At 39.3% G+C, this 27792-nt stretch overlaps 2 protein-coding genes across 2 annotated transcripts in view; both read right to left on the bottom strand.

The window, feature by feature from the left end:
• LOC123588119 (ankyrin repeat domain-containing protein 26-like) overlaps positions 1–27792 on the bottom strand; it is a 289757-nt gene that overhangs the window by 149834 nt on the left and 112131 nt on the right. The gene's annotated exons all lie outside the window — the stretch shown is intronic.
• On the bottom strand, positions 1623–27759 carry LOC123588121 (patched domain-containing protein 3-like). Its single transcript, XM_045458431.1, is given in 6 exon segments — positions 1623–1862; positions 1865–2861; positions 2863–3139; positions 5974–6119; positions 25655–25776; positions 26665–27759. Coding segments are annotated over 6 exon segments (2877 nt in total).

Here is a 27792-nt window from a genome sequence, read left to right as displayed (position 1 = left end):
GTACAAAAATCCATTACATACAAAACTCCATTGTATTTTTATGTAGTAGTAAAAGCAAAATGGAAAAGGAATTTATTTACAATGCCATAAAGATAAAAATATTTGGAAGTAAATCTACCTAAATCTGTAAGATATTCCTGAGAGAAATTAAAGAAGACATAAATAAATGCAGAGATAAACCATGTTCACAGATTAGAATATTGCAAATGGCTAAGATACCTGTTTTCCCCAAATTGATCTGTAGATTCACCATAACCCAATCATGAACCCAGAAGGCTTTCTGGTAAATTGACAAGTGATTCTAAAATGAGTATCTAAATGGGAAGAACCTAGAATAGACAAATCAATTTGGAAAAGAAAAATGCTGGATAAATTATATAACCTGACTTCAAGAATTAATATAAAACTTCAGTAACCAAGGCACTGTGGCATTGGCTTTAGAACAGAGGAACAGATCAATGCACAGAAACAGAGCCACACACAAATTGTCAATTGATTCTTTGACAGAGGTCCCAAATTAATCCTGTGCTGAAAATGTAGTCTTTTTACTAATGATGCTGGGACAACTGGATGGATAATTATTATGGGAACATAATGAATTTTATCCACACTTCTCCACAAATATAGATCTTTAAACTATTAGCCTTGAGAAGAAAACATGGATGGATTTTTTTGTGATCTTAGAATAGGCAAAGACTTCTTAGGGAGGACACAGAAAACACTAGCCAAAAAAAAAAGATAAATTTGATTTCAAAACTTCAAAAACTTCAGTTTGTCAAAATACACCATTAAGAAAAGGCATACAAAGCCCCACACTGGGAGGATTAATAATAAGTTGTACTTTTACATAATAATGATATAGGAAGTATAATGAATTTAATATTCCATTTATATTATAATATATAAAATACTTGAATTCCAGGCATAAACTTCTAACAATGAAACAAAAGGAAAAAAATAACTGGAGAGTTCTACCTTATGCTTGATTGTATAGACTGTAATAAAAATGATAACACTTCCTAATTTAGTGAAGATATTTTATTTATTTTTTAATGTTTATTCATTTTTGAGAGAGAGAGAGACACACACAGCAGAGACAGAGCATGAGCAGGGGAGGGGCAGAGAGCGAGGGAGACACAGAATCTGAAACAGGCTCCAGGCTCTGAGCTGTCAGCACAGAGCCCGACACGGGGCTCGAACTCATGGACCGCGAGATCATGACCTGAGCCAAAGTTGGATGCTTAATCGAATGAGCCACCCAGGCGCCCCTAGTAAAGATATTTTAATGTAAGACTAATTTTTCTCAGGATATTTTAAGTAACATTTTTATTTATTTATTTTTATTTTTTTCAATATATGGAGTTTATTGTCAAATTGGTTTCCATACAATACCCAGTGCTCATCCCAAAAGGTGCCCTTCTCAATACCCATCACCCACCCTCCCCCCCCTCCCACCCCCCATCAACCCTCAGTTTTAAGTACCATTTTTAAATGGGATTTCCAAGCCAAGGAAACATGCCTTTGTTTTTAGTTTATTGACTATTTCAAATAGTGTGTTTTTACCAGATTGGATTGTGGCAAGCAGGAATTCTATAATTGGTCTTTGATTTGTTAGTGGATATTCAAACAAACCTTCAAAAAAAGGTTAAGAATACTGGAATAAAAATTAGGCCATGAGCACCCCCAAATACCATAACAAGAAACATAATCTTAAAAAATGTCCTGAAGATGTATGCTTTAGCTGCAGATAAAACACACACCCCTATTACTATTGAAACTGTACTTTGTAACACTGGGTAGCCTAGCAGATACAATGCCTCAATTATTTTTTGGTTTACTGAGGGCTTAGAACTGGAAAAAAAAATGCGTAAGAAATGTGTGCAGAAAAATCGAAAGAAAACCCTATACAAATGACAAGATTAATCATGGATATGGAATCAAGATTGACATTCCAGAATGCCATGAACCCTGTTACTCCCACAATCACAGAAGCAATAGCAAAAGTTACCCACAAGGAACACAGTGGATGAGGAATGAACAATAAGGAAACAATGAACATAGCTGAGGATGCAACAATGACATTTCGAACAGTGTTTTCTAATATTGCAGCGTACTGATTAAAATATATGAATGCCGGGTTGTACACCATTAGGGGAATTTCACACTTTTCGGCTATGCTTCGTAACTGGAATAACCTCATCTTCTTATTGGTTGAAGAAGAAACGCCTATGGTCTGAATGAAGCCCCAGGAAGCAATGATTTCATGTGAAGATGAAATATTAATATCATACATAAAAAGTGGAAAATTTGTTAAAAAACTGGGCAAACTGTTTATAAAAGTATTCTTATCATTTACATCTTGCCCGCTATTTTCCATATATTGCACATACTCTCGTAACCAAAACTCTGTAACATTTTTATCTACTTAGTCACTGTTTTCCAAATCTGCCAGACATTTTTCCAGTTTTTGCCTAGCATCTTTATCCCAGTAGTCAAGAGTTTCAGTAACAATAACCATAACCCTAGGGCCATAATCTGAAAAATAGTCGTCTTCTACATTAAAAAATGGTGTGATGTAGGAATCGTCACTTGCCAAATTTCGAAGGTCTAACCCTTCCTGCACTTGGAAACACCCATATACACTACTAATGATGTACAAAATGTATAGAAGCACTACAAAAAACTTGGACTCAGTGCTTGTGAGAAAAGGGCCAAAATAGTCTCTGAAGAACAAATTCATTGGATGGACATCAGTTTCTTGTTCATCTGGGAGAGAATCACATGGGACACAGCAGGACTTTTTAAATGAAGAACACTTTTGGTCAGGAGTTTCTGGCTTTTTCAACCAGCGTAGACAGACCTTCTCTTTTACCATCCAGGGCCATAAATGCTCCAAAACAGGTGATGTTATAAAAATAACAAAAGAGCAGGGTTGTTCCTGTATAAATGCAGAAGTATTGTACGGACCTGAAAGAGGTCATAATCCCTGTATAGAAGGCCAGGACGTTGGTGATAGCGGTGATTGTAATGGACACTGCCACTTTGGAATAGACACTGGACAGCCGCTGTTTGATGTTATCCATGAGGCTGGTCTTCTGCCAGGCAGAAATCATTATAAACATGTCATCAACCCCAACACCTGTTAAAAAAACAAAGAAACAATGTGCATATATATTAATATCTATGAAAAATTAAACACATAAACTCGAACCATCTTCTTTTTCCATCTCTTAGATCTTATTTATCTTGCCTGATCTGTGCTTTGATACTACTACTTTCTCTGTCACTTTCTCTGGTTGCTTCTGAATCCACAACAGAATCCACCCCCCCTCTGTAATAACTCTGTGCTTTATTCATACTCTTATTATTTGTACATAGCACAGGATACTCTACTCCTACTCTTCATTTAGGGTGTTGCAATGATGAGTCAGGAAACATGTAGGTGTTAGTCGAAGCAGGATTAGCATTGTATCTTTGATTCTACTGGATGACTTGAAAGACCATTTTCTCTCATAAACCATCTTAATGAATACACAAACACACGAAGCCAACATTCTGTTGCTTAAAATATAAACTGGACTTATCTATTCTACAGTTAGCATCTAACCAGCAATGTTTGCACCTCTCTCAAGATTTCTACTAGAGTTGACACTACTTTCACTCATGTATACCTTTGTTCCCATGTATATTGATGCAAACTCAATAAAATAAATAAGGAAATAAACTGCAATAAAATGCTGATCTAATTTCAATTTGGGGGGATCTTGTGCATGGATTACATGGGAGGGTACTGGGAATTGCAACTTTGCCTCTGATGTTTTACAGGTATGATCAAGAAGATAGAAGAATCTGTATTGACACAAGTCTAAACATTCTGTCATAAACTGCATCCTGACATCCCATGGCTTACCAGCTTTGAGGATTTCACTTGGGCTCAGCAGCACAAAAGGGAAGAATCAGAAGTACTAGGGACCAAGAATGAACTCTTGATATGTATTAGGTATTAAAAAACTAGTTTTGGGGCGCCTGGGTGGTGCAGTCGGTTAAGCGTCCGACTTCAGCCAGGTCACGATCTCGCGGTCCCTGAGTTCGAGCCCCGCGTCAGGCTCTGGGCTGATGGCTCAGAGCCTGGAGCCTGTTTCCGATTCTGTGTCTCCCTCTCTCTCTGCCCCTCCCCCGTTCATGCTCTGTCTCTCTCTGTCCCAAAAATAAACGTTGGAAAAAAAAAATTAAAAAAAAAAAAAAAAACTAGTTTTATGATTTATAGAAACTTATTCAGAAATTTTCCTTGAACATTTCTTGCTTGAGTTGCTTAAATCTCACACACACACACACACACACACACACACACACACACACTCCTATGTACACACGGACTATTCAGTGCTGGTTTATATTGAATCAATTATATAGACTTTAGCTATAATTGTTTATGGCTGTGGGGAATACTGAGTGGCTAAGCGTGGGTGTGTACTAGGTAGGTGTGTCCTGAAGAGTTAGAGTAAATAAGTTGACATCCAGCAAACAGCTTTTCCACTGTCTCCCCATGGAAACCAAATACTATTCCTTCCAAGTTCCTTACTTTCTAAAATGTGGAATGGATAAAGAAGATGTGGTTTATATATACAGTGGAATACTACTTGGCAATGAGAACAGATGAAATCTGGCCATTTGCAGCAACGTGGATGGAACTGGAGGGTATTATGAGAAGTGAAGTAAGTCAGGCAGAGAAGGACAGATACCATATGTTTTCACTCATGTGGATCCTGAGTAACTTCACAGAAGACCACGGGGGAGGGGGGAGGGGAAAAAAGTTACAGAGAGGGAGGGAGGCAAACCATAAGAGACTCTTAAATACTGAGAACAAACTGAAAGTTGATGGGGGGGGGGGTGGGAGAGGGGAAAGTGGGTGATGGGCATTGAGGAGAGCACCTGTTGGAATGAGCACGGGGTGTTGTATGGAAACCAATTTGACAATAATTTATATTTAACAAAAAATAAATAATTGGTATCTCTTTAAATTAAAAAAATAAAATATAATATAAACACCTTTGTTTTTCATGCTTATTGTCAAATAAATTCTGGAAGTACAAGAAAATGCAGAGAAAAAGTGTAAACAACAGTAATTCCACCCTACATTTTTATGTATATCCATCCAGAATTTGCTCTATACAAATATGCACATATAACTGTATCTCTCTATTTCAAACACCTGGTTTCAATACCAGCATTTTTCATTTAACATTATATATCTACCTCCTTTTGAAGACTGGGTATGATTCAAAAGTATTAATATGCTGTGTTTGAGTTGACCAATCCCATGTTGATATGGAATTAGGTTTTCAAAACTTTTCCGTTCTGAAAAGTGGGATAATGCTGAAGTGAACATACTCGTTCTGCTCTTTGAGTACTTGTCGAATTGTTAAGACAAATTTCTAAAAATGGAATTGCTAAGCCAAAGATATTTGCTGTTTGATGTTTAAATCTTTTGATTTGCTGCAAAATTGGATTTAAAAAAGTGTGTAACAATTTATAATTTTCTCCCAGCAGAATGAGTATTCATTTATATACAACCTTCCTCATATCTTCAATCTTCCTAATATTTATTAATTTAATAAGAAGACAAGGTATCTCACTTTTGGTTTAATTTGCATCCATTCATTAATTGAGAAGTCAAATTAGTTTTTCCCTCTACTTCCAGTGAGGGATGTGTGTGTGTGTGTGTGTGTGTGTGTGTATGTGTGAACTGCCTGTTCATGTCTCTTGTCTGTGTTTTCCCATTTGGGGTACTAGATTTTTCTGCCTCTAAACACACACACTTCAATTTGATTTTCTTCTCTCCTGTCACCTCATTTTGGATCTGTGGAGCCACCTGAATATAATTATTTTGCTTAATCTAACATAAATTCCTTCCCTTATCTACCCCATACCCCCACATACACAATGTGTAGCTTCACATTTGGTTTTACTCACCTAGAATAAGAAATGGTGAATTTGCAACTATGATCACAAATGGCACCCCAATGTACAACATCAGGCCAAAGCCTCTCACCACTGCCAAGGCAGCAGAAATCACTCCCAAGGTTGCAGCCCACATTTTGTTTTGTACACAGTCACACCTGTACATTTGGAGGGAAAAATCATGGAATTTGTGGTGGTAGCTTCCACACTGAAATTCCATCAGTTTATAACATTCTCTACTTGGACATCTGTTCAGAAAGCTCTTGGGCAATAATTCCCATACCTGTCTGCTGAAGACCTTTAATTCCCAGGCACTGTCCCAGACCAAGTGGGAAAAAGGGCGGAGGGAAGAGAAAAGCTGTGAATCAGTACTTTTACCAAACTTCCTGAGCAATTCTTCTGCAGCTGGGCAAATACAAATTCACTCACCACCAGTTCAGAGCCATAAAGATATACCAAATACTTCAGATGGTTAATTACACCCTGATCTTCAAAGGGTGTCAATGGAATACAACAGCAAAGGGAGGGCAAGCTCTAGCAGAGAAAGTATCCATATCCAGTGCTCTTTTCACCCACCCTTGACTCCAAGTAGCCATAGATGCAATTCTAAACAGCTCTTGTATTTCAAAACCAGTTCAATATGTATTGTGATTAACAAAATGTATGAAAGTCTCCTCCTAAAACGTTTTCAGGATTCTTGTCTACTGGTGAAGAGGGCTCTAGGAAAGTTGCTACTAATTACAAAAGAATTAGAAATGTAGTCCGTTAAAAAAAAAAGTTTACTTATGGGGCGCCTGGGTGGCTCAGTCAAACAACTGACTTTGGCTCGGGTCATGATCTCATGGTTTGTGGGTTTGAGCCCCATGTTCAGCTCTGTGCTGATGGTTTGGAGCTGGGATCCTGCTTTGGACTTGTCTCCCCTCTCTCTGCCCCTCCCCTGTTCATTCTCTCTCTCTCTCTCTCTCTCTCTCTCTCTCTCTCTCTCAAAAATAAATAAATGTTTAAAAATGTTAAGTTTACTTATTTATTTTTGAGAGAGAGCACAAGTGGGGGAGAGGCAGAGAGAGAGAGAGAGAGAGAGAGACTACCAAGCAGGCTCCACACTACCAGTGCAGAGCCTGATGTGGGGCATGAACCCACAAACAATGAGATCATGACCTGAGCCAAAGTCAGACACTTAACCATCTGAGCCACCCAGGCGCCCCTCTAGTCCATTTTTAATAACACAGCCTGTGCCTTTTTCTTTGCTGGACCAACAAAAATGGGAATATATAGGCAGCATTTTAAAGTATGGATTCAGCACTTTACCTACCCAATAACCACAATATTACATTTGAAAATATTGGCAACCGGAAGAGAGGGAAGATGGCGGCATAGGAGGATGCTGGGCTAACCTCGCGACCTGCTGATCACTTTGATTCCACCTACACCTGCCTAAATAACCCAGAAAACTGCCAGAGGATTAGCAGAACGGAGTCTCTGGAGCCAAGCGCAGACGAGAGGCCCACGGAAGAGGGTAGGAAGGGCGGCGAGGCGGTGCGCACTCCACGGACTGGTGGGAGGGAGCCGGGCGGAGGGGCAGCTCGCCGGCCAAGCAGAGCCCCCGAGTCTGGCTGGCAAAAGCGGAGGGGCCTGACGGACTGTGTTCCCACAGCAAGCGCGACTTAGCATCTGGGAGGTCATAAGTTAACAGCTCTGCTCAGAAAGCGGGAAGGCTGGAGGACAAAGGGAGGGAGAGCTGCTGAGCCCCCGGACGACAGAGCTCAGCTTGGTGGGGAACAAAGGAGCTCGCCAGCGCCATCTCCCTCGCCCATCCCCCAGCCAAAACCCCAAAGGGAACCGGTTCCTGCCAGGGAACTTGCTCGCTCCACGCAAACACCCAACTCTGTTCTTCTGCGGAGCCAAACCTCCGGCAGCGGATCTGACTCCCTCCCGCTGCCAAAGGGCCCCTCCTGAAGTGGATCACCTAAGGAGAAGCAAGCTAAGCCTGCCCCTCCTGCCCCCGTGCACCTTGCCTACCCACCCCAGCTAATACGCCAGATCCCCAGCATCACAAGCCTGGCAGTGTGCAAGTAGCCCAGACGGGCCACGCCACCCCACAGTGAATCCCGCCCCTAGGAGAGGGGAAGAGAAGGCACACACCAGTCTGTCAGTGGCCCCAGCGGTGGGCTGGGGGGCAGACATCAGGTCCGACTGCGGCCCCACCCACCAATGCCAGTTATACACCACAGCACAGGGGAAGTGCCCTGCAGGTCCTCACCACTCCAGGGACTATCCAAAATGACCAAACGGAAGAATTCCCCTCAGAAGAATCTCCAGGAAATAACAACAGCTAATGAGCTGATCAAAAAGGATTTAAATAATATAACAGAAAGTGAATTTAGAATAATAGTCATAAAATTAATTGCTGGGCTTGAAAACAGTATAGAGGACAGCAGAGAATCTCTTGCTACAGAGATCAAGGGACTAAGGAACAGTCACGAGGAGCTGAAAAGCGCTTTAAATGAAATGCAAAACAAAATGGAAACCACGACAGCTCGGATTGAAGAGGCAGAGGAGAGAATAGGTGAACTAGAAGATGAAGTTATGGAAAAAGAGGAAGCTGAGAGAAAGAGAGATAAAAAAAATCCAGGAGTATGAGGGGAAAATCAGAGAACTAAGTGATACACTAAAAAGAAATAATATATGCATAATTGGTATCCCAGACGAGGAAGAGAGAGGGAAAGGTGCTGAAGGGGTACTTGAAGAAATTATAGCTGAGAACTTCCCTGAACTGGGGAAGGAAAAAGGCATTGAAATCCAAGAGGCACAGAGAACTCCCTTCAGACGGAACTTGAATCGATCTTCTGCACGACATATCATAGTGAAACTGGCAAAATACAAGGATAAAGAGAAACTTCTGAAAGCAGCAAGGGATAAACGTGCCCTCACATATAAAGGGAGACCAATAAGACTCGTGACTGATCTCTCTTTTGAAACTCGGCAGGCCAGAAAGAATTGGCACGATATCTTCAGTGTGCTAAACAGAAAAAATATGCAGCCGAGAATCCTTTATCCAGCAAGTCTGTCATTTAGAATAGAAGGAGAGATAAAGGTCTTCCCAAACAAACAAAAACTGAAGGAATTTGTCACCACTAAACCAGCCCTACAAGAGATCCTAAGGGGGACCCTGTGAGACAAAGTACCAGAGACATCACTACAAGCATAAAACATACACACATCACAATGACTCTAAACCCATATCTTTCTATAATAACACTGAATGTAAATGGATTAAATGCGCCAACCAAAAGACATAGGGTATCAGAATGGATAAAAAAACAAGACCCATCTATTTGCTGTCTACAAGAGACTCATTTTAGACCTGAGGACACCTTTAGATTGAGAGTGAGGGGATGGAGAACTATTTATCATGCTACTGGAAGCCTAAAGAAAGCTGGAGTAGCCATACTTATATCAGACAAACTAGACTTTAAATTAAAGGCTGTAACACGAGATGAAGAAGGACATTATATAATAGTTACAGGGTCTATCCATCAGGAAGAGCTAACAATTATAAATGTCTATGCGCCGAATACCGGAGCCCCCAAATATATAAAACAACTACTCATAAACATAAGCAACCTTATTGATAAGAATGTGGTAATTGCAGGGGACTTTAACATCCCACTTACAGAAATGGATAGATCATCTAGACACACAGTCAATAAAGAAACAAGGGCCCTGAATGAGACATTGGATCAGATGGACTTGACAGATACATTTAGAACTCTGCATCCCAAAGCAACAGAATATACTTTCTTCTCGAGTGCACATGGAACATTCTCCAAGATAGATCATATACTGGGTCACAAAACAGCCCTTCATAAGTTTACAAGAATTGAAATTATACCATGCATACTTTCAGACCACAATGCTATGAAGCTTGAAATCAACCACAGGAAAAAGTCTGGAAAACCTCCAAACGCATGGAGGTTAAAGAACACCCTACTAACGAATGAGTGGGTCAACCAGGCAATTAGAGAAGAAATTTAAAAATATATGGAAACAAACGAAAATGAAAATACAACAATCCAAACGCTTTGGGACGCAGCGAAGGCAGTCCTGAGAGGAAAATACATTGCAATCCAGGCCTATCTCAAAAAACAAGAAAAATCCCAAATACAAAATCTAACAGCACACCTAAAGGAAATAGAAGCAGAACAGCAAAGGCAGCCTAAACCCAGCAGAAGAAGAGAAATAATAAAGATCAGAGCAGAAATAAACAATATAGAATCTAAAAAAACTGTAGAGCAGATCAACGAAACCAAGAGTTGGTTTTTTGAAAAAATGAACAAAATTGACAAACCTCTAGCCAGGCTTCTCAAAAAGAAAAGGGAGATGACCCAAATAGATAAAATCATGAATGAAAATGGGATTATTACAACCAATCCCTCAGAGATACAAACAATTATCAGGGAATACTATGAAAAATTATATGCCAACAAATTGGACAACCAGAAAGAAATGGACAAATTCCTAAACACCCACACTCTTCCAAAACTCAATCAGGAGGAAATAGAAAGCTTGAACAGACCCATAACCAGCGAAGAAATTGAATCGGTTATCAAAAATCTCCCAACATATAAGAGTCCAGGACCAGATGGCTTCCCAGGGGAGTTCTACCAGACGTTTAAAGCAGAGATAATACCTATCCTTCTCAAGCTATTCCAAGAAATAGAAAGGGAAGGAAAACTTCCAGACTCATTCTATGAAGCCAGTATTACTTTGATTCCTAAACCAGACAGAGACCCAGTAAAAAAAGAGAACTCCAGGCCAATATCCCTGATGAATATGGATGCAAAAATTCTCAATAAGATACTAGCAAATCGAATTCAACGGCATATAAAAAGAATTATTCACCATGATCAAGTGGGATTCATTCCTCGGATGCAGGGCTGGTTCAACATTGGCAAATCAATCAATGTGATACATCACATTAACAAAAAAAAAAAAAAAAAAAAAAGAGAGAGAGAAGAACCATATGATCCTGTCAATAGATGCAGAAAAAGGCCTTTGACAAAATCCAGCACCCTTTCTTAATAAAAACCCTTGAGAAAGTCGGGATAGAAGGAACATACTTAAAGATCATAAAATCCATTTATGAAAAGCCCACAGCTAACATCATCCTCAACGGGGAAAAACTGAGAGCTTTTTCCCTGAGATCAGGAACACGACAGGGATGCCCACTCTCACCGCTGTTGTTTAACATAGTGCTGGAAGTTCTAGCATCAGCAATCAGACAACAAAAGGAAATCAAAGGCATCAAAATTGGCAAAGATGAAGTCAAGCTTTCGCTTTTTGCAGATGACATGATATTATACATGGAAAATCCGATAGACTCCACCAAAAGTCTGCTAGAACTGATACATGAATTCAGCAAAGTCGCAGGATACAAAATCAACGTACAGAAATCAGTTGCATTCTTATACACTAACAATGAAGCAACAGAAAGACAAATAAAGAAACTGATCCCATTCACAATTGCACCAAGAAGCATAAAATACCTAGGAATAAATCTAACCAAAGATGTAAAAGATCTGTATGCTGAAAACTATAGAAAGCTTATGAAGGTAATTGAAGAAGATTTAAAGAAATGGAAAGACATTCCCTGCTTATGGATTGGAAGAATAAATATTGTCAAAATGTCAATACTACCCAAAGCTATCTACACATTCAATGCAATCCCAATCAAAATTGCACCAGCATTCTTCTCGAAGCTAGAACAAGCAATTCTAAAATTCATATGGAAACACAAAAGGCCCCAAAGAGCCAAAGTAATTTTGAAGAAGAAGACCAAAGCAGGGGGCATCACAATCCCAGACTTTAGCCTCTACTACAAAGCTGTCATCATCAAGACAGCGTGGTATTGGCACAAAAACAGACACATAGACCAATGGAATAGAATAGAAACCCCAGAACTAGACCCACAAACGTATGGCCAACTAATCTTTGACAAAGCAGGAAAGAACATCCAATGGAAAAAAGACAGTGTCTGTAACAAATGGTGCTGGGAGAACTGGACAGCAACATGCAGAAGGTTGAAACTAGACCACTTTCTCACACCATTCACAAAAATAAACTCAAAATGGATAAAGGACCTGAATGCGAGACAGGAAACCATTAAAACCCTAGAGGAGAAAGCAGGAAAAGACCTCTCTGACCTCAGCCGTAGCAATCTCTTACTCGACACATCCCCAAAGGCAAGGGAATTAAAAGCAAAAATGAATTACTGGACCTTATGAAGATAAAAAGCTTCTGCACAGCAAAGGAAACAACCAACAAAACGAAAAGGCAACCAACGGAATGGGAAAAGATATTTGCAAATGACATATCGGACAAAGGGCTAGTATCCAAAATCTATAAAGAGCTCACCAAACTCCACACCCGAAAAACAAATAACCCAGGGAAGAAATGGGCAGAAAACATGAATAGACACTTCTCTCAAGAAGACATCCGGATGGCCAACAGGCACATGAAAAGATGTTCAACGTCGCTCCTTATCAGGGAAATACAAATCAAAACCACACTCAGATATCACCTCACGCCAGTCAGAGTGGCCAAAATGAACAAATCAGGAGACTATAGATGCTGGACAGGATGTGGAGAAATGGGAACCCTCTTGCACTGTTGGTGGGAATGCAAATTGGTGCAGCCGCTCTGGAAAGCAGTGTGGAGGTTCCTCAGAAAATTAAAAATAGACCTACCCTATGACCCAGCAATAGCACTGCTAGGAATTTACCCAAGGGATACAGGAGTACTGATGCATAGGGGCACTTGTACCCCAATGTTTATAGCAGCACTCTCAACAATAGCCAAATTATGGGAAGAGCCTAAATGTCCATCAACTGATGAATGGATAAAGAAATTGTGGTTTATATACACAATGGAATACTATGTGGCAATGAGAAAAAATGAAATATGGCCTTTTGTAGCAACATGGATGGAACTGGAGAGTGTGATGCTAAGTGAAATAAGCCATACAGAGAAAGACAGATACCATATGGTTTCACTCTTATGTGGATCCTGAGAAACTTAACAGAAACCCATGGGGGAGGGGAAGGAAAAAAAAAAAAAAGAGGTTAGAGTGGGAGAGAGCCAAATCATAAGAGACTGTTAAAAACTGAGAACAAAATGAGGGTTGATGGGGGGTGGGAGGGAGGGGAGGGTGGGTGATGGGTATTGAGGAGGGCACCTTTTGGGATGAGCACTGGGTGTTGTATGGAAACCAATTTGACAATAAATTTCATATATTAAAAAAAAAGAAATATAAAAAAAAGAAAGAAAATATTGACAACCACCTCTGGTTTTATATTTTGCTTTTTTGTTAACTGCTTCAAAACAAATGACTGATACTTGTCTCTAGATATTTTTAGGAGGAGAGAGAAACTAAATTTGGATTGAAGACTAGGAGAGTCAACTATGGAAATAGAAGCACTGAATCTAATACGGCAACATGACCATGACCCTTAGGCAAGACAACAGTAAAATAGCTAAACTTTCTTATTCTGCAAAGAAATTTCTACACCGTGGTTTTATTTATTTTTTTTTTTCAACACACCAGTGCTATGAGTTAAACTCAGGGCCCCAAACCACATGTGCAAAATTCCAGAGCAAAAGTAAAATTCCTTGTTAGAATAAAATTTGATTATAATGAATACTTTCTTAAAACAACAATGTTGGTTTAGAGCAGTTTGAAATAAGAAAGTAACAAAGAGGAACTTTGAAATCAGAAAGATGAATGAGTTACATATGACATATCTTTCAAGTTTCTGGATTTTTTGGTATAAAATTTTCAGATGATGTAAGGGAGGGAGTGAAGTATATTATTGCCTATAGTGACTTTATTTTGACTACGTGCTGAGTTGACTTTGTCTAAATGATCTTTACTTTAATGTGCAATAGACAATGGACGGAAAGATTTTAAGATGGAACGCTGTAGGAGTTTGGGGAATACACTTGCAGATATTCCGGTCTCCAAGAAAGTTTTTTCTTTTTTTTTAAGTTCATTTCTCTTGAGAGAGAGAGGCTGACAGAGAGAGACAGAGAGAGAGAATGGCAAGCAGGCTCCACACTGTCAACGCAGAACACGAAGTGGGGCTCAAACCCATGAACCACGAGATCATGACCTGAGCCGAAGCCTAGAGTCAAGACACTTAGCTGACAGAGCCACCCAGGCACCCCTGAGAAGGATTTTGTTTTAAGCAGTTTATCAGAATGACCTAGGGAAGTCTTAGAACTTTAGATCTCCTGGAACCTGGCTATGCAGATCCTGATTCAGTAGGTTGGTAGGGAAGCTGCAGAATCTTTATGTCTAAAACCTTCCCCAGATCACTCCAGTGCAGGCAGCAAGATGGCCAACCTTCTGAATTTTTTATTTACCTGACAGGGAAGGGCTAAATTAGAACTTATTATTCTTAGACAACAATCTATATGTTTGCTAAGAGATCCACATCTTCCTTCAAAGGTAATGATGTTTCTCATAAGTAAACAACAGTTTACAGTGTATTTGAGAAGGGAAAGATTTTCCAGCTTGTTTCAGAAACGGATCTAATATTTGGTGTAAATGTTGTCATGTCCAAAATGTGAGACAATTTTGAAGGAGACAAGAAGATCAATATACCACTACTTGCTGTAGAATGAGGTTCAGGCTGGAGCATATACTTGAAAAAGTTTGTTCGTATGACTTCACAATCAGACAATAAATACGGAACCCTAAAATAGGTGCAAATAAGGGTTCTGTGTGAGGTAAATGCATATGTGCAAGGATAACCTTCATATGTAAGTGTAAATGAGTCAGGCAGGATGGGCAATGACTTAGGGACTGTCTAGGAGGCTGTTTTCCAGACCAGAGATAAGAGATTCTCAGTGATAACAGAGAGGTAGGAGTGGGAGATGTCCTAGGAATTTACAAACACACTCAAAGGAGAATTGGTTTTATTTTAAAGCCTAGAGAAGGCATGTATTGAAGCATCGTGGCAGCAGCTGTGCCTTAAGGATTTCCCTCCTCCCTTTCTTTTTCTCCTCGGACATGCTCCAACTAACTTAGCAAGATGGGAAGCAGGAAGAGAAGGGATAGAAGAGGGCTGGCGAACCAACAGAATGGCGGAAGATATTTGCAAATGACATATAACATAAAGGCTTACAGTCCAAAATCTATAAAGAACTTACCAAACTCAACACCTGAAATAATCCAGTGAAGAAATAGCCAGAAGACACGATTAGACCAAAGAAGGCATCCAGATGGCCAACAGACACATGAAAAGATACTCAACGTCACTCATCATCAGGGAAATACAAATCAAAACCACAGTAAGATACCACCTCACACCAGAGTGGCTAAAATTAACAACTCAGGAAACAACAGATATTGGCAAGGATGTGGAGAAATGGGAACCCTCTTGCACTGTGGTGGGAATGCAAACCCTCTTGCACTGTGGGTGGGAATGCACAATTGGTGCCGCTGCTCTGGAAAACAATGTATCCAAAGGATACAGGAGTGCTGATTCATGGGGGCACATGAACCCCAATGTTTATAGCAGTGCTATCAACAATAGCCAAAATACAGAAAGAGCTCAAATGTCCATCAACTGATGAATGGATAAAGAAGATGTGGTTTATGGGGCTCCTGGGTGGCTCAGTCGGTTAAGCGGCCGACTTCGGCTCAGGTCCTGATCTCTCAGTCCGTGAGTTCGAGCCCCGCATTGGGCTCTGTGCTGACAGCTCAGAGCCTGGAGCCTGTTTCAGATTCTGTGTCTCCCTCTCTCTGCTCCTCCCCCGTTCATGCTCTGTCTCTCTCTGTCTCAAAATTAAATAAATAAACGTTAAAAAATTACAAAAAAAAAGAAGATGTGGTTTATATATACAATGGAACACTACTTGGAAATGAGGAAGAATGAAATCTTGCCATTTGCAACTACGTGGATGGAACTAGAGGGTATTATGCTAAGCAAAATTAGTCAGAGAAAGACAAATATGTGACTTCACTCATATGAGGACTTTAATATACAAAACAGATGAACATAAGGGAAGGGAAGCAAAAATAATACAAAAACAGGGAGAGGGACAAAACACAAGAGACTCTTAAATATGGAGAACAAACAGGGTTACTGTTGTAGGAGGAGTTGTGGGAGGGGGGATGGGCTAAATGGGTAAGGGCATTAAAGAATCTACTTCTGAAATCATTGTTGCACTATATGCTAACTAACTTGGATGTAAATTTTAAAAAATAAATTAAGTTTAAAAAATTTAAAAAAGAATATGTGGTTTATATATACAATGGAATACTACTTGGCAATGAGAAAGAATGAAATCTTGCCATTTGCAACAACGTGGACAGAAGTGGAGGGTATTATGCTAAGTGAAATAAGTCAGTCAGAGAAAGACAGATATCATATGTTTTCACTCATATGTCGAATCTGAGAAACTTAACAGAAGTCCATGAGGGAAGGGAAGGGTAAAAAATCATTTCAAACAGAGAAGGAGGCAAACCATAAGAGACTCTTAAATACATAGAACTGAGGCTTGATTTGGGGGGGGTGAGGTGAGGGGAAAATTGGCAATGGGCATTGAGGAGGGCACTTGTTGGGATGAGCACTGGGTGTTATATGTCAGCGAAGAATCACGGGAATCTACCCTGAAACCAAGAGCACACTGTGTCCACTGTATGTTAGCTAACTTGACAATAAATTATATCCAGGAAAAAAAAAAAAGAAGAAGAGAACTGGTAAGCTCCTTTCTCCCCATTAAGGGCTATCCCATGCAGCATGCTCTAGCAAATGGTGCTGGAGGGCACCTTAACTTTAAATCAAGTTACCAATTTTGTTTATTACATGGACATGGACATGGACATTTTAACTCTGACTGGAGGATTTTGTCCTACCTGCTAATGACCACAAAAGTCACATAGCCTGTCTGAGTTTTCATGGGGCAGAGGAAGATCTTGCTCTTACCCACAAAACTTAAAGGGAACAAAGGGAGACAAAAATAAAGTTGCATTATGTTTATACCTCATGAGTCCTATATGTTTCATATGCTGGTTACATAAACATAAAGTCTTCAAAGACAAATAAATATAAATCATTTTCTAGGGGTGTCTGGCTGGCTCAGTCGGTTAAGCATCCAACTCTTGGTTTTGGCTCAGGTCATGATCTCCTCGTTTGTGAGTTCAAGCCCTGTGTCGGGCTCTGCTCTGACAGCGCAGAGCCTGCTTGGGATTCTTTCTCTCCCTCTCTCTCTGCCTCTCCTCTGCTCACTCAACCATGCTCTCTCTTTCAAATTAAATAAATATTAAAAAAATCATTTTCTAATTGCCTTCAGTAGAAGATCTTCTGTACTACTGTCCATAATTATTAGTAAAAATAAGCAAGAATTGATATAAATGTGTATCTTCAGAACCAACTACCTAGTAGGAAAGTTTTGTCAAGCCAATTGTTGGTACCTTGGAGATTCCACACTAGGTTAACATTATTTTTATACTCTAATGACTTTAACAAGACTGAATTTGGTCTTTTTTCCTTCCCATCCTTCCTCCCCTATTTTCTCCCTCCCTCCCTCTCACCCTTCCTTCTTAGTTTTTTTATTTTGTTTGTTTTCTAGGGAATGTGGTCTTTCTTTCCAAAATAACAAAGTTGCGAGGTAGTTTATTAACTCTAACGAGATACCCATCATGGTTAACTCCCTCTACCTACTGGGGCCTTATGTTTCTCTACCTGAAAATCTAGAGAGTTGAATTATATCATCTGTTCCCAAACCTACCTATACAGGAGAATCAATTAAAGACATTTTTGAAATATATATTTTCAGACTGAAACACCAGAGACTTGATTCAATAGGTGGCTTCAGAATAAGTAGGTGTAGAGTCCTCTCTGGAACTCTGCTGTGAGAATCACTCAATTAATATATTCTACGGGGTTACTTCTACAACTAAATACTGGTGTTTGCTGATATTTTCAATATTTTAGCTTTCTGATTACAAGAGCTCAAACTAACCCTAATGCCTAGATAACAATTTTTAAGTGCTTAACAAGGTAAACCCCACATCCGAACAATGGGACCACCCAAGTCAATTAAATTAGAGATTGATTTTTTATATAGTTAAAAGTACTCGTTCAAATTTATACAGAAATAAGGACTTGTTTAATTCTATCAGCATATCTGCTTCCAAATGGAACAATTAATCACAATTGGCACAATATGTAAAGTAAAAGTCATATGCCAAATCAAACAAAACTGGCCATAATTTCTTTATTTGTTTTTACTATTCCATCTGATTGCACACTATTGCTAATGGGGGTTGGGGAGAAAAGAAAGTTTAAAAAATAAGAGTTTAGTGCTGGATATAAGCAAAACATGGCGTAGGAATTTCCCAAGTCTCATCCCGACAAAGAAATATAGAAAAACGGGCATATATTTTCAGAATTCTGTGAACTCTGGAAAGCAGTCAAAAGCTTACAGCAACTAAGCAAGTGCTAAATGAAAGAAAATCAGGGGAGTACTTTAAAATAGTAGGAATGTTTTATAGTGATTTTACATGCCCTGTCTCCCTCTCCAGTGTGATAGTAGTCTTAAAGTGGCAGTGATCATAATGTGGCAGATGTGTTAAAGTGGCCCCAGTCCCAAACTGTCCCTCAGACAGCAGGGATCTTAAAGTGGTAACAGCTCATGTTACCATGATGGAGCCATTTCCCTGTTTTTGGAGGAAGCAGAGCAGAGATTCTTCCTAAAATATTTTATATGTCTGTTCTAACCTATTTGGGGGCTACCTGAAGGACTGATGCAAGGCACTCCTCTGTTTTGTCTAACTCAAAACTCAGGTTGAGAAAGCTGGAAACACCACAGGTTGAATGAACAAACCTCATGTGCATAGAGCAAAAGATTATACCTCAAAGATACAAAAGACTGCCTATGGAAAAAGATGAGGAGCATTTCTCTGGGAATTTAGGAGATTAAAAAGCACTCAGTTATACTGGGGAATTTAGAAAATTACCCAGGGCAAGATGTATGTTCAGAAAAGACCTAAGAAGACCCTAAGCTTTCACCTAGAGCTGATCCCTAGGTACAGTGTAAGCCTTGGTAAGTGTTGGAGGTTCCAGGCACAGAACCATTTTGCAAACACTGGGAGAGCTCCTGGAATCCAAGGAAATCTATGTCAAAACACTAGCTAAGGTACAGAAACTTCAGTGAACACAAAAAACAATAATTACAGTCTTTCGATAATAGTTTCAGAAAATCACAAAGAAAATGGACCACTAATCTTAAATAAACATGTAGGAAAACAACAGAAAACCCTGGGGAAGGTGGAATCTGATTTCCAGTTAGCCAAATGTCCAGTTTTCTACGCAACCACCACCACCACCAATAACAAATCACAAGGTATATAAAGATAGAGGAGAGTGTGGTTCAAAATATGTGTGAAACAAAATAAATAGAAATCATCCTTGAGGAAAGACAGAGCTAGGACTTACTAGACAAAGACTATAAACACTTTTCTAAATATGCTTACAGAGCTAAAGAAGAGCTCTGACAAGGAAATAAGAAAAACAATGTATGAGCCAAATAATAATATAAAGAGGTAGAAATTTTTTAAAGGAACCAAACAGAAATTCTGGAACTGAAAAATACAATAACTGAAATGACAGAACACAAACCCAAAAACACTAGACGCATTCAACAGCAGGTCTAATAGGCAGAAGAATCAGTGAACTGAAAATAGGACAATTGAAATGTATGGAGTCTAAGAGACATAAAGAAAAAAGGATGAAGAAAAGTGAGAAGAACCTCAGAGATCTGTGGTTCTACCAGCCAGTAGATCAACATACACATTATGGGAGTTCCAGGAGAGAGAGAAAAGGAGGCAGGAAGAATATTTAAAGAAATAATGGCTGAAAACTTCCCAAATTTGGTAGAAGATATGAAGCTACAAATCCAAGAAGCTTAATGAAGTTCAAATAGGATGAACTCAAAAAGACCCAGACTGAGAACATGATAATCAAATCATTGAAAGCCAAAGGCAAAGAGAGTCTTGGAAGCACTGAGAGAGGAGCAACTCACCAAATATAAGGGACGCTTAATAAATGTAAAAGCTGATTGCTTATTAGAAACCATGGAGGCAAGGAGACAATGGGATATTTATAGTGCTTAAAAAAAAGAACATCAACTAAAATTCTGTACTCATCAAAACTGTCCTTCAAAAATGAAGGAGAAATTAAGACATTCCAGATAAACAAGAGCTAAGCGGGCTTGTTAATTAGACCTGCCCTATATGAGATGGTAAAAGGAATCCTTCAGGCTGAATAGAAAGAATAATAAAAAGTAATGCTAAGTCATATGAGGAAACCTAGGTCTTGGTCAAATATAACAGCAAGTATTATTATATTTTTGGTTTATAATCCTACATTTTATTACCTACAGAATTTAGAACATAAAAATAATTATAACTCTGTTATTGGGCATAGAGTGTATGAAGACATATTTTGTGACAACAACAACATAAAGAGTGGGGGACAGAGGTGTATAGAAGCAGCAGATTTGTGTGTTTTTGAAGTTAAGTTGGTATCAGTTTAATGTAGATTGTTTTAAACTTAGAATTATATGAATCTCCATGGTAACCATAAAGAAAATCTCACAAAATCATGGCAAAAGGAAATGAGAAGAGAATCAAACAACTCATCAGAAAAATAGAAACTAAACATAGAAAAAGGGATAATGGATGAAGTGAGGGACAAAAAAAACTGTATGATACACAGAATACAAATAGCAAAATAGCAGAAGTCCTTCCTTGTCAGCAGTTATTTTAAATGTAAATGGATTAAACTCTTGAATAAAAGGGTAGAAATTGACAGAAGGGATAAAATAACATGATTCAACTATATGCTGTCTACAAGAGACTCATTGTAGATCCAAAGACATAAATAGATTGAAAGCTAAAGGATGGAGAAAGATATTCCATATAAATATAACCAAAGGAGGGCAGGATTGAATATACTTCTATAAGACAAAATAGATTTTATTTTAAAAACTGTTAAAAGAGACAAAGGGCATTTTATATTGATGAAAAGAACAATTCATCAAGAAGATTCATCTACAACCATACATGCACTGCCAATAGAGACCCAAAAATGAAACAAATATTAACAGACTTGTAGACAGAAATAGATGGAGAATTCAATATGCCACTTTCAATAATGTATAAAACATCTAGGCCAATAATCTATAAGGAAACAGAAGAAATGGACAACACTAAATAAATTAGACCTTACAGAGATATATACAACACTCAACCCAATGATAGAAGAATATACATTATTCTCAAGTGAACATGAAACATTCTCTGGAATAGATTATATGTTAGGTCACAAAACAAGTCTGAAAATGTAAAAATATTGAAATTACCCAATGTATCTTTTTTTTTAATTTTTTTTTCAACGTTTATTTATTTTGGGGACAGAGAGAGACAGAGCATGAACGGGGGAGGGGCAGAGAGAGAGGGAGACACAGAATGCGAAACAGGCTCCAGGCTCTGAGCCATCAGCCCAGAGCCTGACGCGGGGCTCGAACTCACGGACCGCGAGATCGTGACCTGGCTGAAGTCGGACGCTTAACCGACTGCGCCACCCAGGCACCCCACCCAATGTATCTTTTTAACCAACAATGGAATAGAGCTACAAATGAATAATAGAGGGAAAACTGGATAATTCAAAATGTATGGAAATTAAGCAACTCACTATCAAATAACCAATGGGTCAAAGAATAAATCACAAGGAAATGAGAAAATAGTTAGCAACAAATGAAAATAAAGACACAGCAAAACATAACTTACAGGATATAGCAACGCCAGTGCTCATAGGTAAATTTATACTACGTTAAAAAAGAAAAAAAAGGTCTTCAATCACCTTACGGTACTAGACATATTGCAGAAATAGAAACAAAATAAAACAAAACAAAACCCAAAGGTAACAAGGAAGGAAATGAAAAGATTAGAATAGAGATATATGCAATTGAGACTATAAAAACAATGGAGAGAACCAACAAAGCCAGAAACTGATTATTTAAAAAGATCAACAAATTGATCAACTCTTATCTAGAGTGACAAAGAAAAAAGAAGACAGAAATAACTAAATCAGATATGAACTTGAAGACAGTACTACTAACCTTAGAGAAATATGAAGGAGTATAACAGAACACTATAGGGTTGTCTGGGTGGCTCAGTTGGTTGAGCTCCGACTTTGTCTCAGGTCATGATCTCACAATTGATGGTTTTGAGCCCTGCATGGGGCTCACTGCTGTCAGTGCAGAGCCCACTTTGGATCCTCTGCCCCCACCCCCCGCCACCTCTCTCCCTCTCGTGCACTCTCTCTCAAAAATAAATAAACATTTAAAAAATAAAGAATACTATAAACAACTTATGCCAACAAAGTATATGAAATGCACAAATTTCTAGAAACACATAAATGACCTAAACTGACTCAAGATGAAATAGAAAACCTCAACAGACATTGAATAATTAAAAAGACTGAATCAGTAATCAAAAACCACCCAAAAAGAAAAGTCCAAGACCAGATGGCTTCACTGGTAAATTTTACTAAACATGTAAAGAAGAAGTAACACCAATCCTTCTCAAGTCCTTCCAAAAAGTTGAAAAGGAAGAAACACCTTCTAACTCATTCTATGAGACCAACATTACACTGATACCAATCCCAGACAAAGGTTACAAGAAGAAAACTATAGATCAATATCTTATGAATGTAGATTCAAATGTCCTTAGTAATATTCTGCAAACCCAATTCAATAGCACGTTAAAAAGATTATACATCATTACCAACTAGGATTTATCCCAGGAATGCAAGAGTGGTTCAACATGGGAAAAATCAATCAAGTAACAGATCACACTAATAGAACAAAGGATAAAATCTACATGATCATCTCAATAGATGCAAAAAAGGCATTTGACAAAATCCAACACCCAATTATGATTAAAAAAAACACCCTCAAAAACAAGGATAGAAAGGAACTTCCTCAAAATGATAGGGACCATTATAAGAACTGAATATCTAACAATATAATCCAAAGTGAAAGCTGAAAGATTTCCCTTCAAAATCAGGAACAAGATAAAGATGCCCACTTTCACCAATGACACTTGACATTGAAGTGGAAGTGCTACCCAGAGGAATTAAATAAGAAATGGAAATAAAAAGAATCTAAATTGGAAATGAAGAAGTATAACTATCCCTTTTCACAGATTACATGATTCTATGTATGAAAATTCCCAAGAAACCACAATAAAACTAATAGAGTTAATAAACCAATTGAGCAAAGCTGCAGGATACAAGATCAACACACAAATACCAGTTGTGTTTCTATATACGTGCAATGAACAATCCAAAAATGAAATGAAAAAAGCAATTCCATTTAGTGTCTAAAAGAATAAAATATTTAGAAATAAATTTAGAAATAAAGGTGAAAGACAGAAAGCTACAAACATCTAGTGAAAGAAACTAAAGAAGACCTAAGTTAATGGAAATGCAACCTTAGTTCACGGGGAGGAAGACAGTATTGTTAAAATGTTAATCTCACTTAAAACAACCTACAGACTCAACACAATCTTTATCAAAATTTCAATGACCTTCCCCCCACCCCAGAAATAGAAAAGTCAACCCTCAAATTCATATGGAATTGCAAGGGTCCTAGATATCCAAAATAATCATGAAAAAGACGATAAAAATTGGAGGGCTGAGATTTCCAGATTTCAAAACTCATAACAAAGCTACAGGAATCAAAACAGTGTGGTCCTGGCACATCAACAGACATGTAGGCTCATGGCATATAATTTAGAGTCCAGAAATAAACCCATACATCTACAACCAATTGATTGTTTACAAGGATGCCAAGTCCAATCAACTGGGAAAGAATAGTCTGTTCATCACATGGGACTTGGAAAACTGGATTTCCAGCAATCAACATGGAAACATGGATTTCCACATGGATTTCCATGCACAAGAATGAAGTTAAACCCCTACTCACACTACATATACAAAAGTGAACTAAAAATTGATCAACAACCTAAATATGAGGGCTAAAACCATAAAACTCTTAGAAGGAAACACAGGGCAAATGTGCATGACATTGAACCTGTCAATGGATTCTTAGATATAAGTAGCAAAAGAAAAAAATAAGATAAAGTGGATTTCATCAAAATTAAAAACTCTTGTGCATTAAAGACATTATCAAGAAAGTGAAGAGACAATACACAGAGTGGAAGAAAATATTTATAAATCCTATATCTGATAAAGGTTTAATATTTAAAACATACAAAATACTGAGGTGTCTGGGTGGTTCAGTCAGTTGAGTATCCGACTTCAGCTCAGGTCATGATCTCATGGTTTCTGGGTTCACGCCCCGCATCATGCTCTGTGCTGGCAGTGTGGAGCCTGATTGGGATTCTCTCTCTCCTCTCTTTATGACCCTCCCCCATTCATACTTCTTCTCTCTCGAAATAAAAAAAATAAATAAACTTAAAACCAAATATACAAAGTACTCACCAACAATAGGACTCAAAAACAAAAAGACAACCACATTAAAAAATGGGCAAAGGACTTGCATAGACATTTCTCCAAAGATGTACGTATGGCTAATAAACACATGAAAAGATACTTAAGATCATTAGTAATTAGGGAAATGTAAATCAAACCACACTTTGTCACTATTAAGTTGACTAATAATCAATAAAACAAAAAACAAGTGTTGGTGAGGATGTGGAGAAATTGGAACCTTTATACATTGCTGGTAGGATTTGGCCATTCTTCAAAGAACTGAACATAGAATTATCACTCCACCCACCAATTCCATTCCCAGGTATATACTGAAAATAATTGAAAACCAGGAGCTCAAGAAAATATTTGTACATCAATGTTCGTTGCAGCATTATTCACAAAAGCCAAAAAGTGGAAACATTCCAAGTGCCCATCAACAGTTAAGTGTATAAATAAACAGTGCTGTATGTGTACGGTGAAATACCAGTCATAAAAATGAATGAAGTTTTGATACGTGCTAGGATATAGAGGAACCTTGAAAACATTATGCCAAGTGAAATAAGCCAGTCACAAAAGTACAAATATTGTGTGATTCCACTTACATGAAATCTCTAGAATAAGCAAATTCATAGAGATAGAAAGTAGATGAAGGTTAGCTGGGACTGGGGGGAGGCCATGGAGTGTTACTGCCTAAGGGTTATACAGTTTCTGTTTGGGGGGATGGAAGATTTAGAAACAGACAGTTGTGGGGCGCCTGGGTGGCTCATTAAGCGTCCGACCGGCTCAGGTCATGATCTCCCGGTTTGTGGGTTCGAGCCCCACGGCAGGCTATGTGCTGACAGCTCAGAGCCTGGAGCCTGCTTCCAATTCTGTCTCCTTCTCTCTCTGCCCCTCCCCCACTTGTGCTCTATCTCTCTCTATCAAAAATAAATAAACGTAGGAACATAAATATGAAAAAAAAAAACAGATAGTTGTGATGGTTGCACAACAGTGTGAATGTAATTAATGCCACTGAAATATACAGTTAAAAATGATTAGAATGGCATATTTTATATCAACTATATATATTTTGCCACCCAAAAATATCTGTTAAAAAGAGTTAAGAAACAATGAAACCATTTTACCTGTAGCATGATAGGATTGCAAATAATATGATTAGAAGGTATGCCAAGTGAAACAGAGGGATCACTGTCATCAAAGTTGCTTCAAGTTCCAGTTGTCTAGAAATTGATGTAAAGTAGACCACCTGCCACAAAAATTTAGTCAAGTAAATAACTTTTCATTCCAATATTTGTGTGAGTTACAAACCCTATTGAAACACTATAGCTTACTGATTGAAACATGTTAAGATTTAGTAAAAGATCAAAATATGTGAATCGTGATTTTAGAATAAAGAAGATTAACATAGGTGTGCTTCTTCCCACAAATCTGTGGCATGCTTTCCATAGTTTCTTTCAGAAACCCAAGGTTTAAACCTGAATACACAAAATCTGAGATCTACCTAAGATTGTGAAGCCATTCATAATTACAGAAATTGTGACTTTTTCTAAAATTTTAGTAGGTCGTTGTCTTTTACTATTTTAATTTCATCGATATTTCAGAAGGATCTGGTATTTTTCCAATAGTTGTCTCACTTTGACCAGGTTTATTCACAACTATTAGTTACAGAATAGCTACCATGTGCCTGGCACTAGGCTATATAACTTACTTGGTAAACGGTGAGCTAATTCTCTTTTCAATAATACCATGGAACTTCTTAAAAGTTTGTTACTTTTATTCCAATGAACCCCAAACACATTTCAGAGGGTTCCCCCAAATAGCAAAGACTTTAAGAGTAAGGATTTTAAAGTAATTTGACTGGAAAACCTGATGATCAATGTCTGCACTGAGCAGACCTACCTTAAGGATGTAGGATTTGTGTTTTCCACCAGAATATTATTAAGGATTTATGCTGTGTGGCATCCTTTGGTGTGTGAGATTAAGGAAGTTGGATTAAGTGCCAAACAGAGTAGAGCACTCCCAGCTGCAAGTCAAGGACTCCAACAAATAATCCAGGAGTGCTACTACTTGGAAAACGTGTTCTTACCCCTCCCACCTTCTCCTGGTCTCCCTATAAAACTCAGCCACCAGATACCTGGATCCTTTTCGAGGCCAGACTCTTTTCAATGTTGCTAGATTGGTTCAGGAAATGGGTCAGCCATTTCTTACCACGCTCGTTGTCCTCTCCATCCTCAGTTTTCAGGTAGTAGAGCAGCCTCACGGCTTTGGCTTCCAGGAGTAACTGGTTCATTCCCATCCTCTCGCCTAAGAAGGTTCCTCCAATGGTGCCAGCCAGGTAGGTGGGCTGACCGGTGTGGTTGTAGATTGGGAAAGTGACATTTCTCAGGTCGAGGTCCCTGTTCATCTGCCAGGCATACAGGAGTGGGTTGGAAGGCACGCAGAGACCCTGGTGCTTGGCACACACCTGATTGTAGTGGATCTGGGTTCCGTTTTCCCCCATCGCATACAGATCCTGGATCACGTCATCCACTTTACTAACTTCTGATAAGATTGCTGGTTCTAGCAGGGAGGTGGTGTTGGAGACCGCTAGAATACAAGCGAAATTGACCTCGGTGCTCTTCCTGGAGATGGAGAAGCGGTGAGAGTCGTTGGCGGTGAAGCGTTCCTGCACAAAGTGCCGCTCGGCCTTGGCTGGGTTCCCTATTGGGGTGTACTGCTCCTCGAGGTTTTCTTCTACATCCTTGGGCAGGTGCCCAGGAGCGGTGCCCAGAGCGGCCGTCAGCACCATGGGCACCAGCAGGAAGATCCAGGGGTGCGCGCCCACTTCGCATCCCAGCCTTCGGAAGAGGCAGGAGAGGGGCGCCTCCAGGCAGTCGGTGTGGCAACGGGGTCTCTCGGACACCTGGTTTTCCGACGGTGATGTGGGCAGCGAGGAATCCCCCCTCACTGACACCGGATGTGAATGGGGCGCCCCAGCGGGCTCTGGCAACTGCCCCGAAGCCCAGGTCATCTCGGGTTCCTGTCTTCCACCGAAGAACTGCTCTGACTCATGCTTAGAGGCCGGGAGTGGCCCTGAGCCCGGCCCTGCCTCGGGTTTCCGCCTCGCCTCCGACCTGGGCTCCAGCTCCTCCGCTGGGGGCTCCAGCTCCTCCACTGGGGGCTCCTGCTCTGCCGGCGCTTCCGCCTCCGGCCAGGCCTCTGGCGCCACCTTGCAGGGACGAAGGCTCATTTCCGGGAAGGAAAGGCCAGGGTCTCAAACATG

The sequence above is a fragment of the Leopardus geoffroyi genome, chromosome D3, assembly GCF_018350155.1.
Source record: "Leopardus geoffroyi isolate Oge1 chromosome D3, O.geoffroyi_Oge1_pat1.0, whole genome shotgun sequence".
NCBI lineage: Eukaryota > Metazoa > Chordata > Mammalia > Carnivora > Felidae > Leopardus > Leopardus geoffroyi.
The sequence above is the reverse complement of the archived record's forward strand: the minus strand, read 5'-3'. Positions and strand labels throughout refer to the sequence as shown.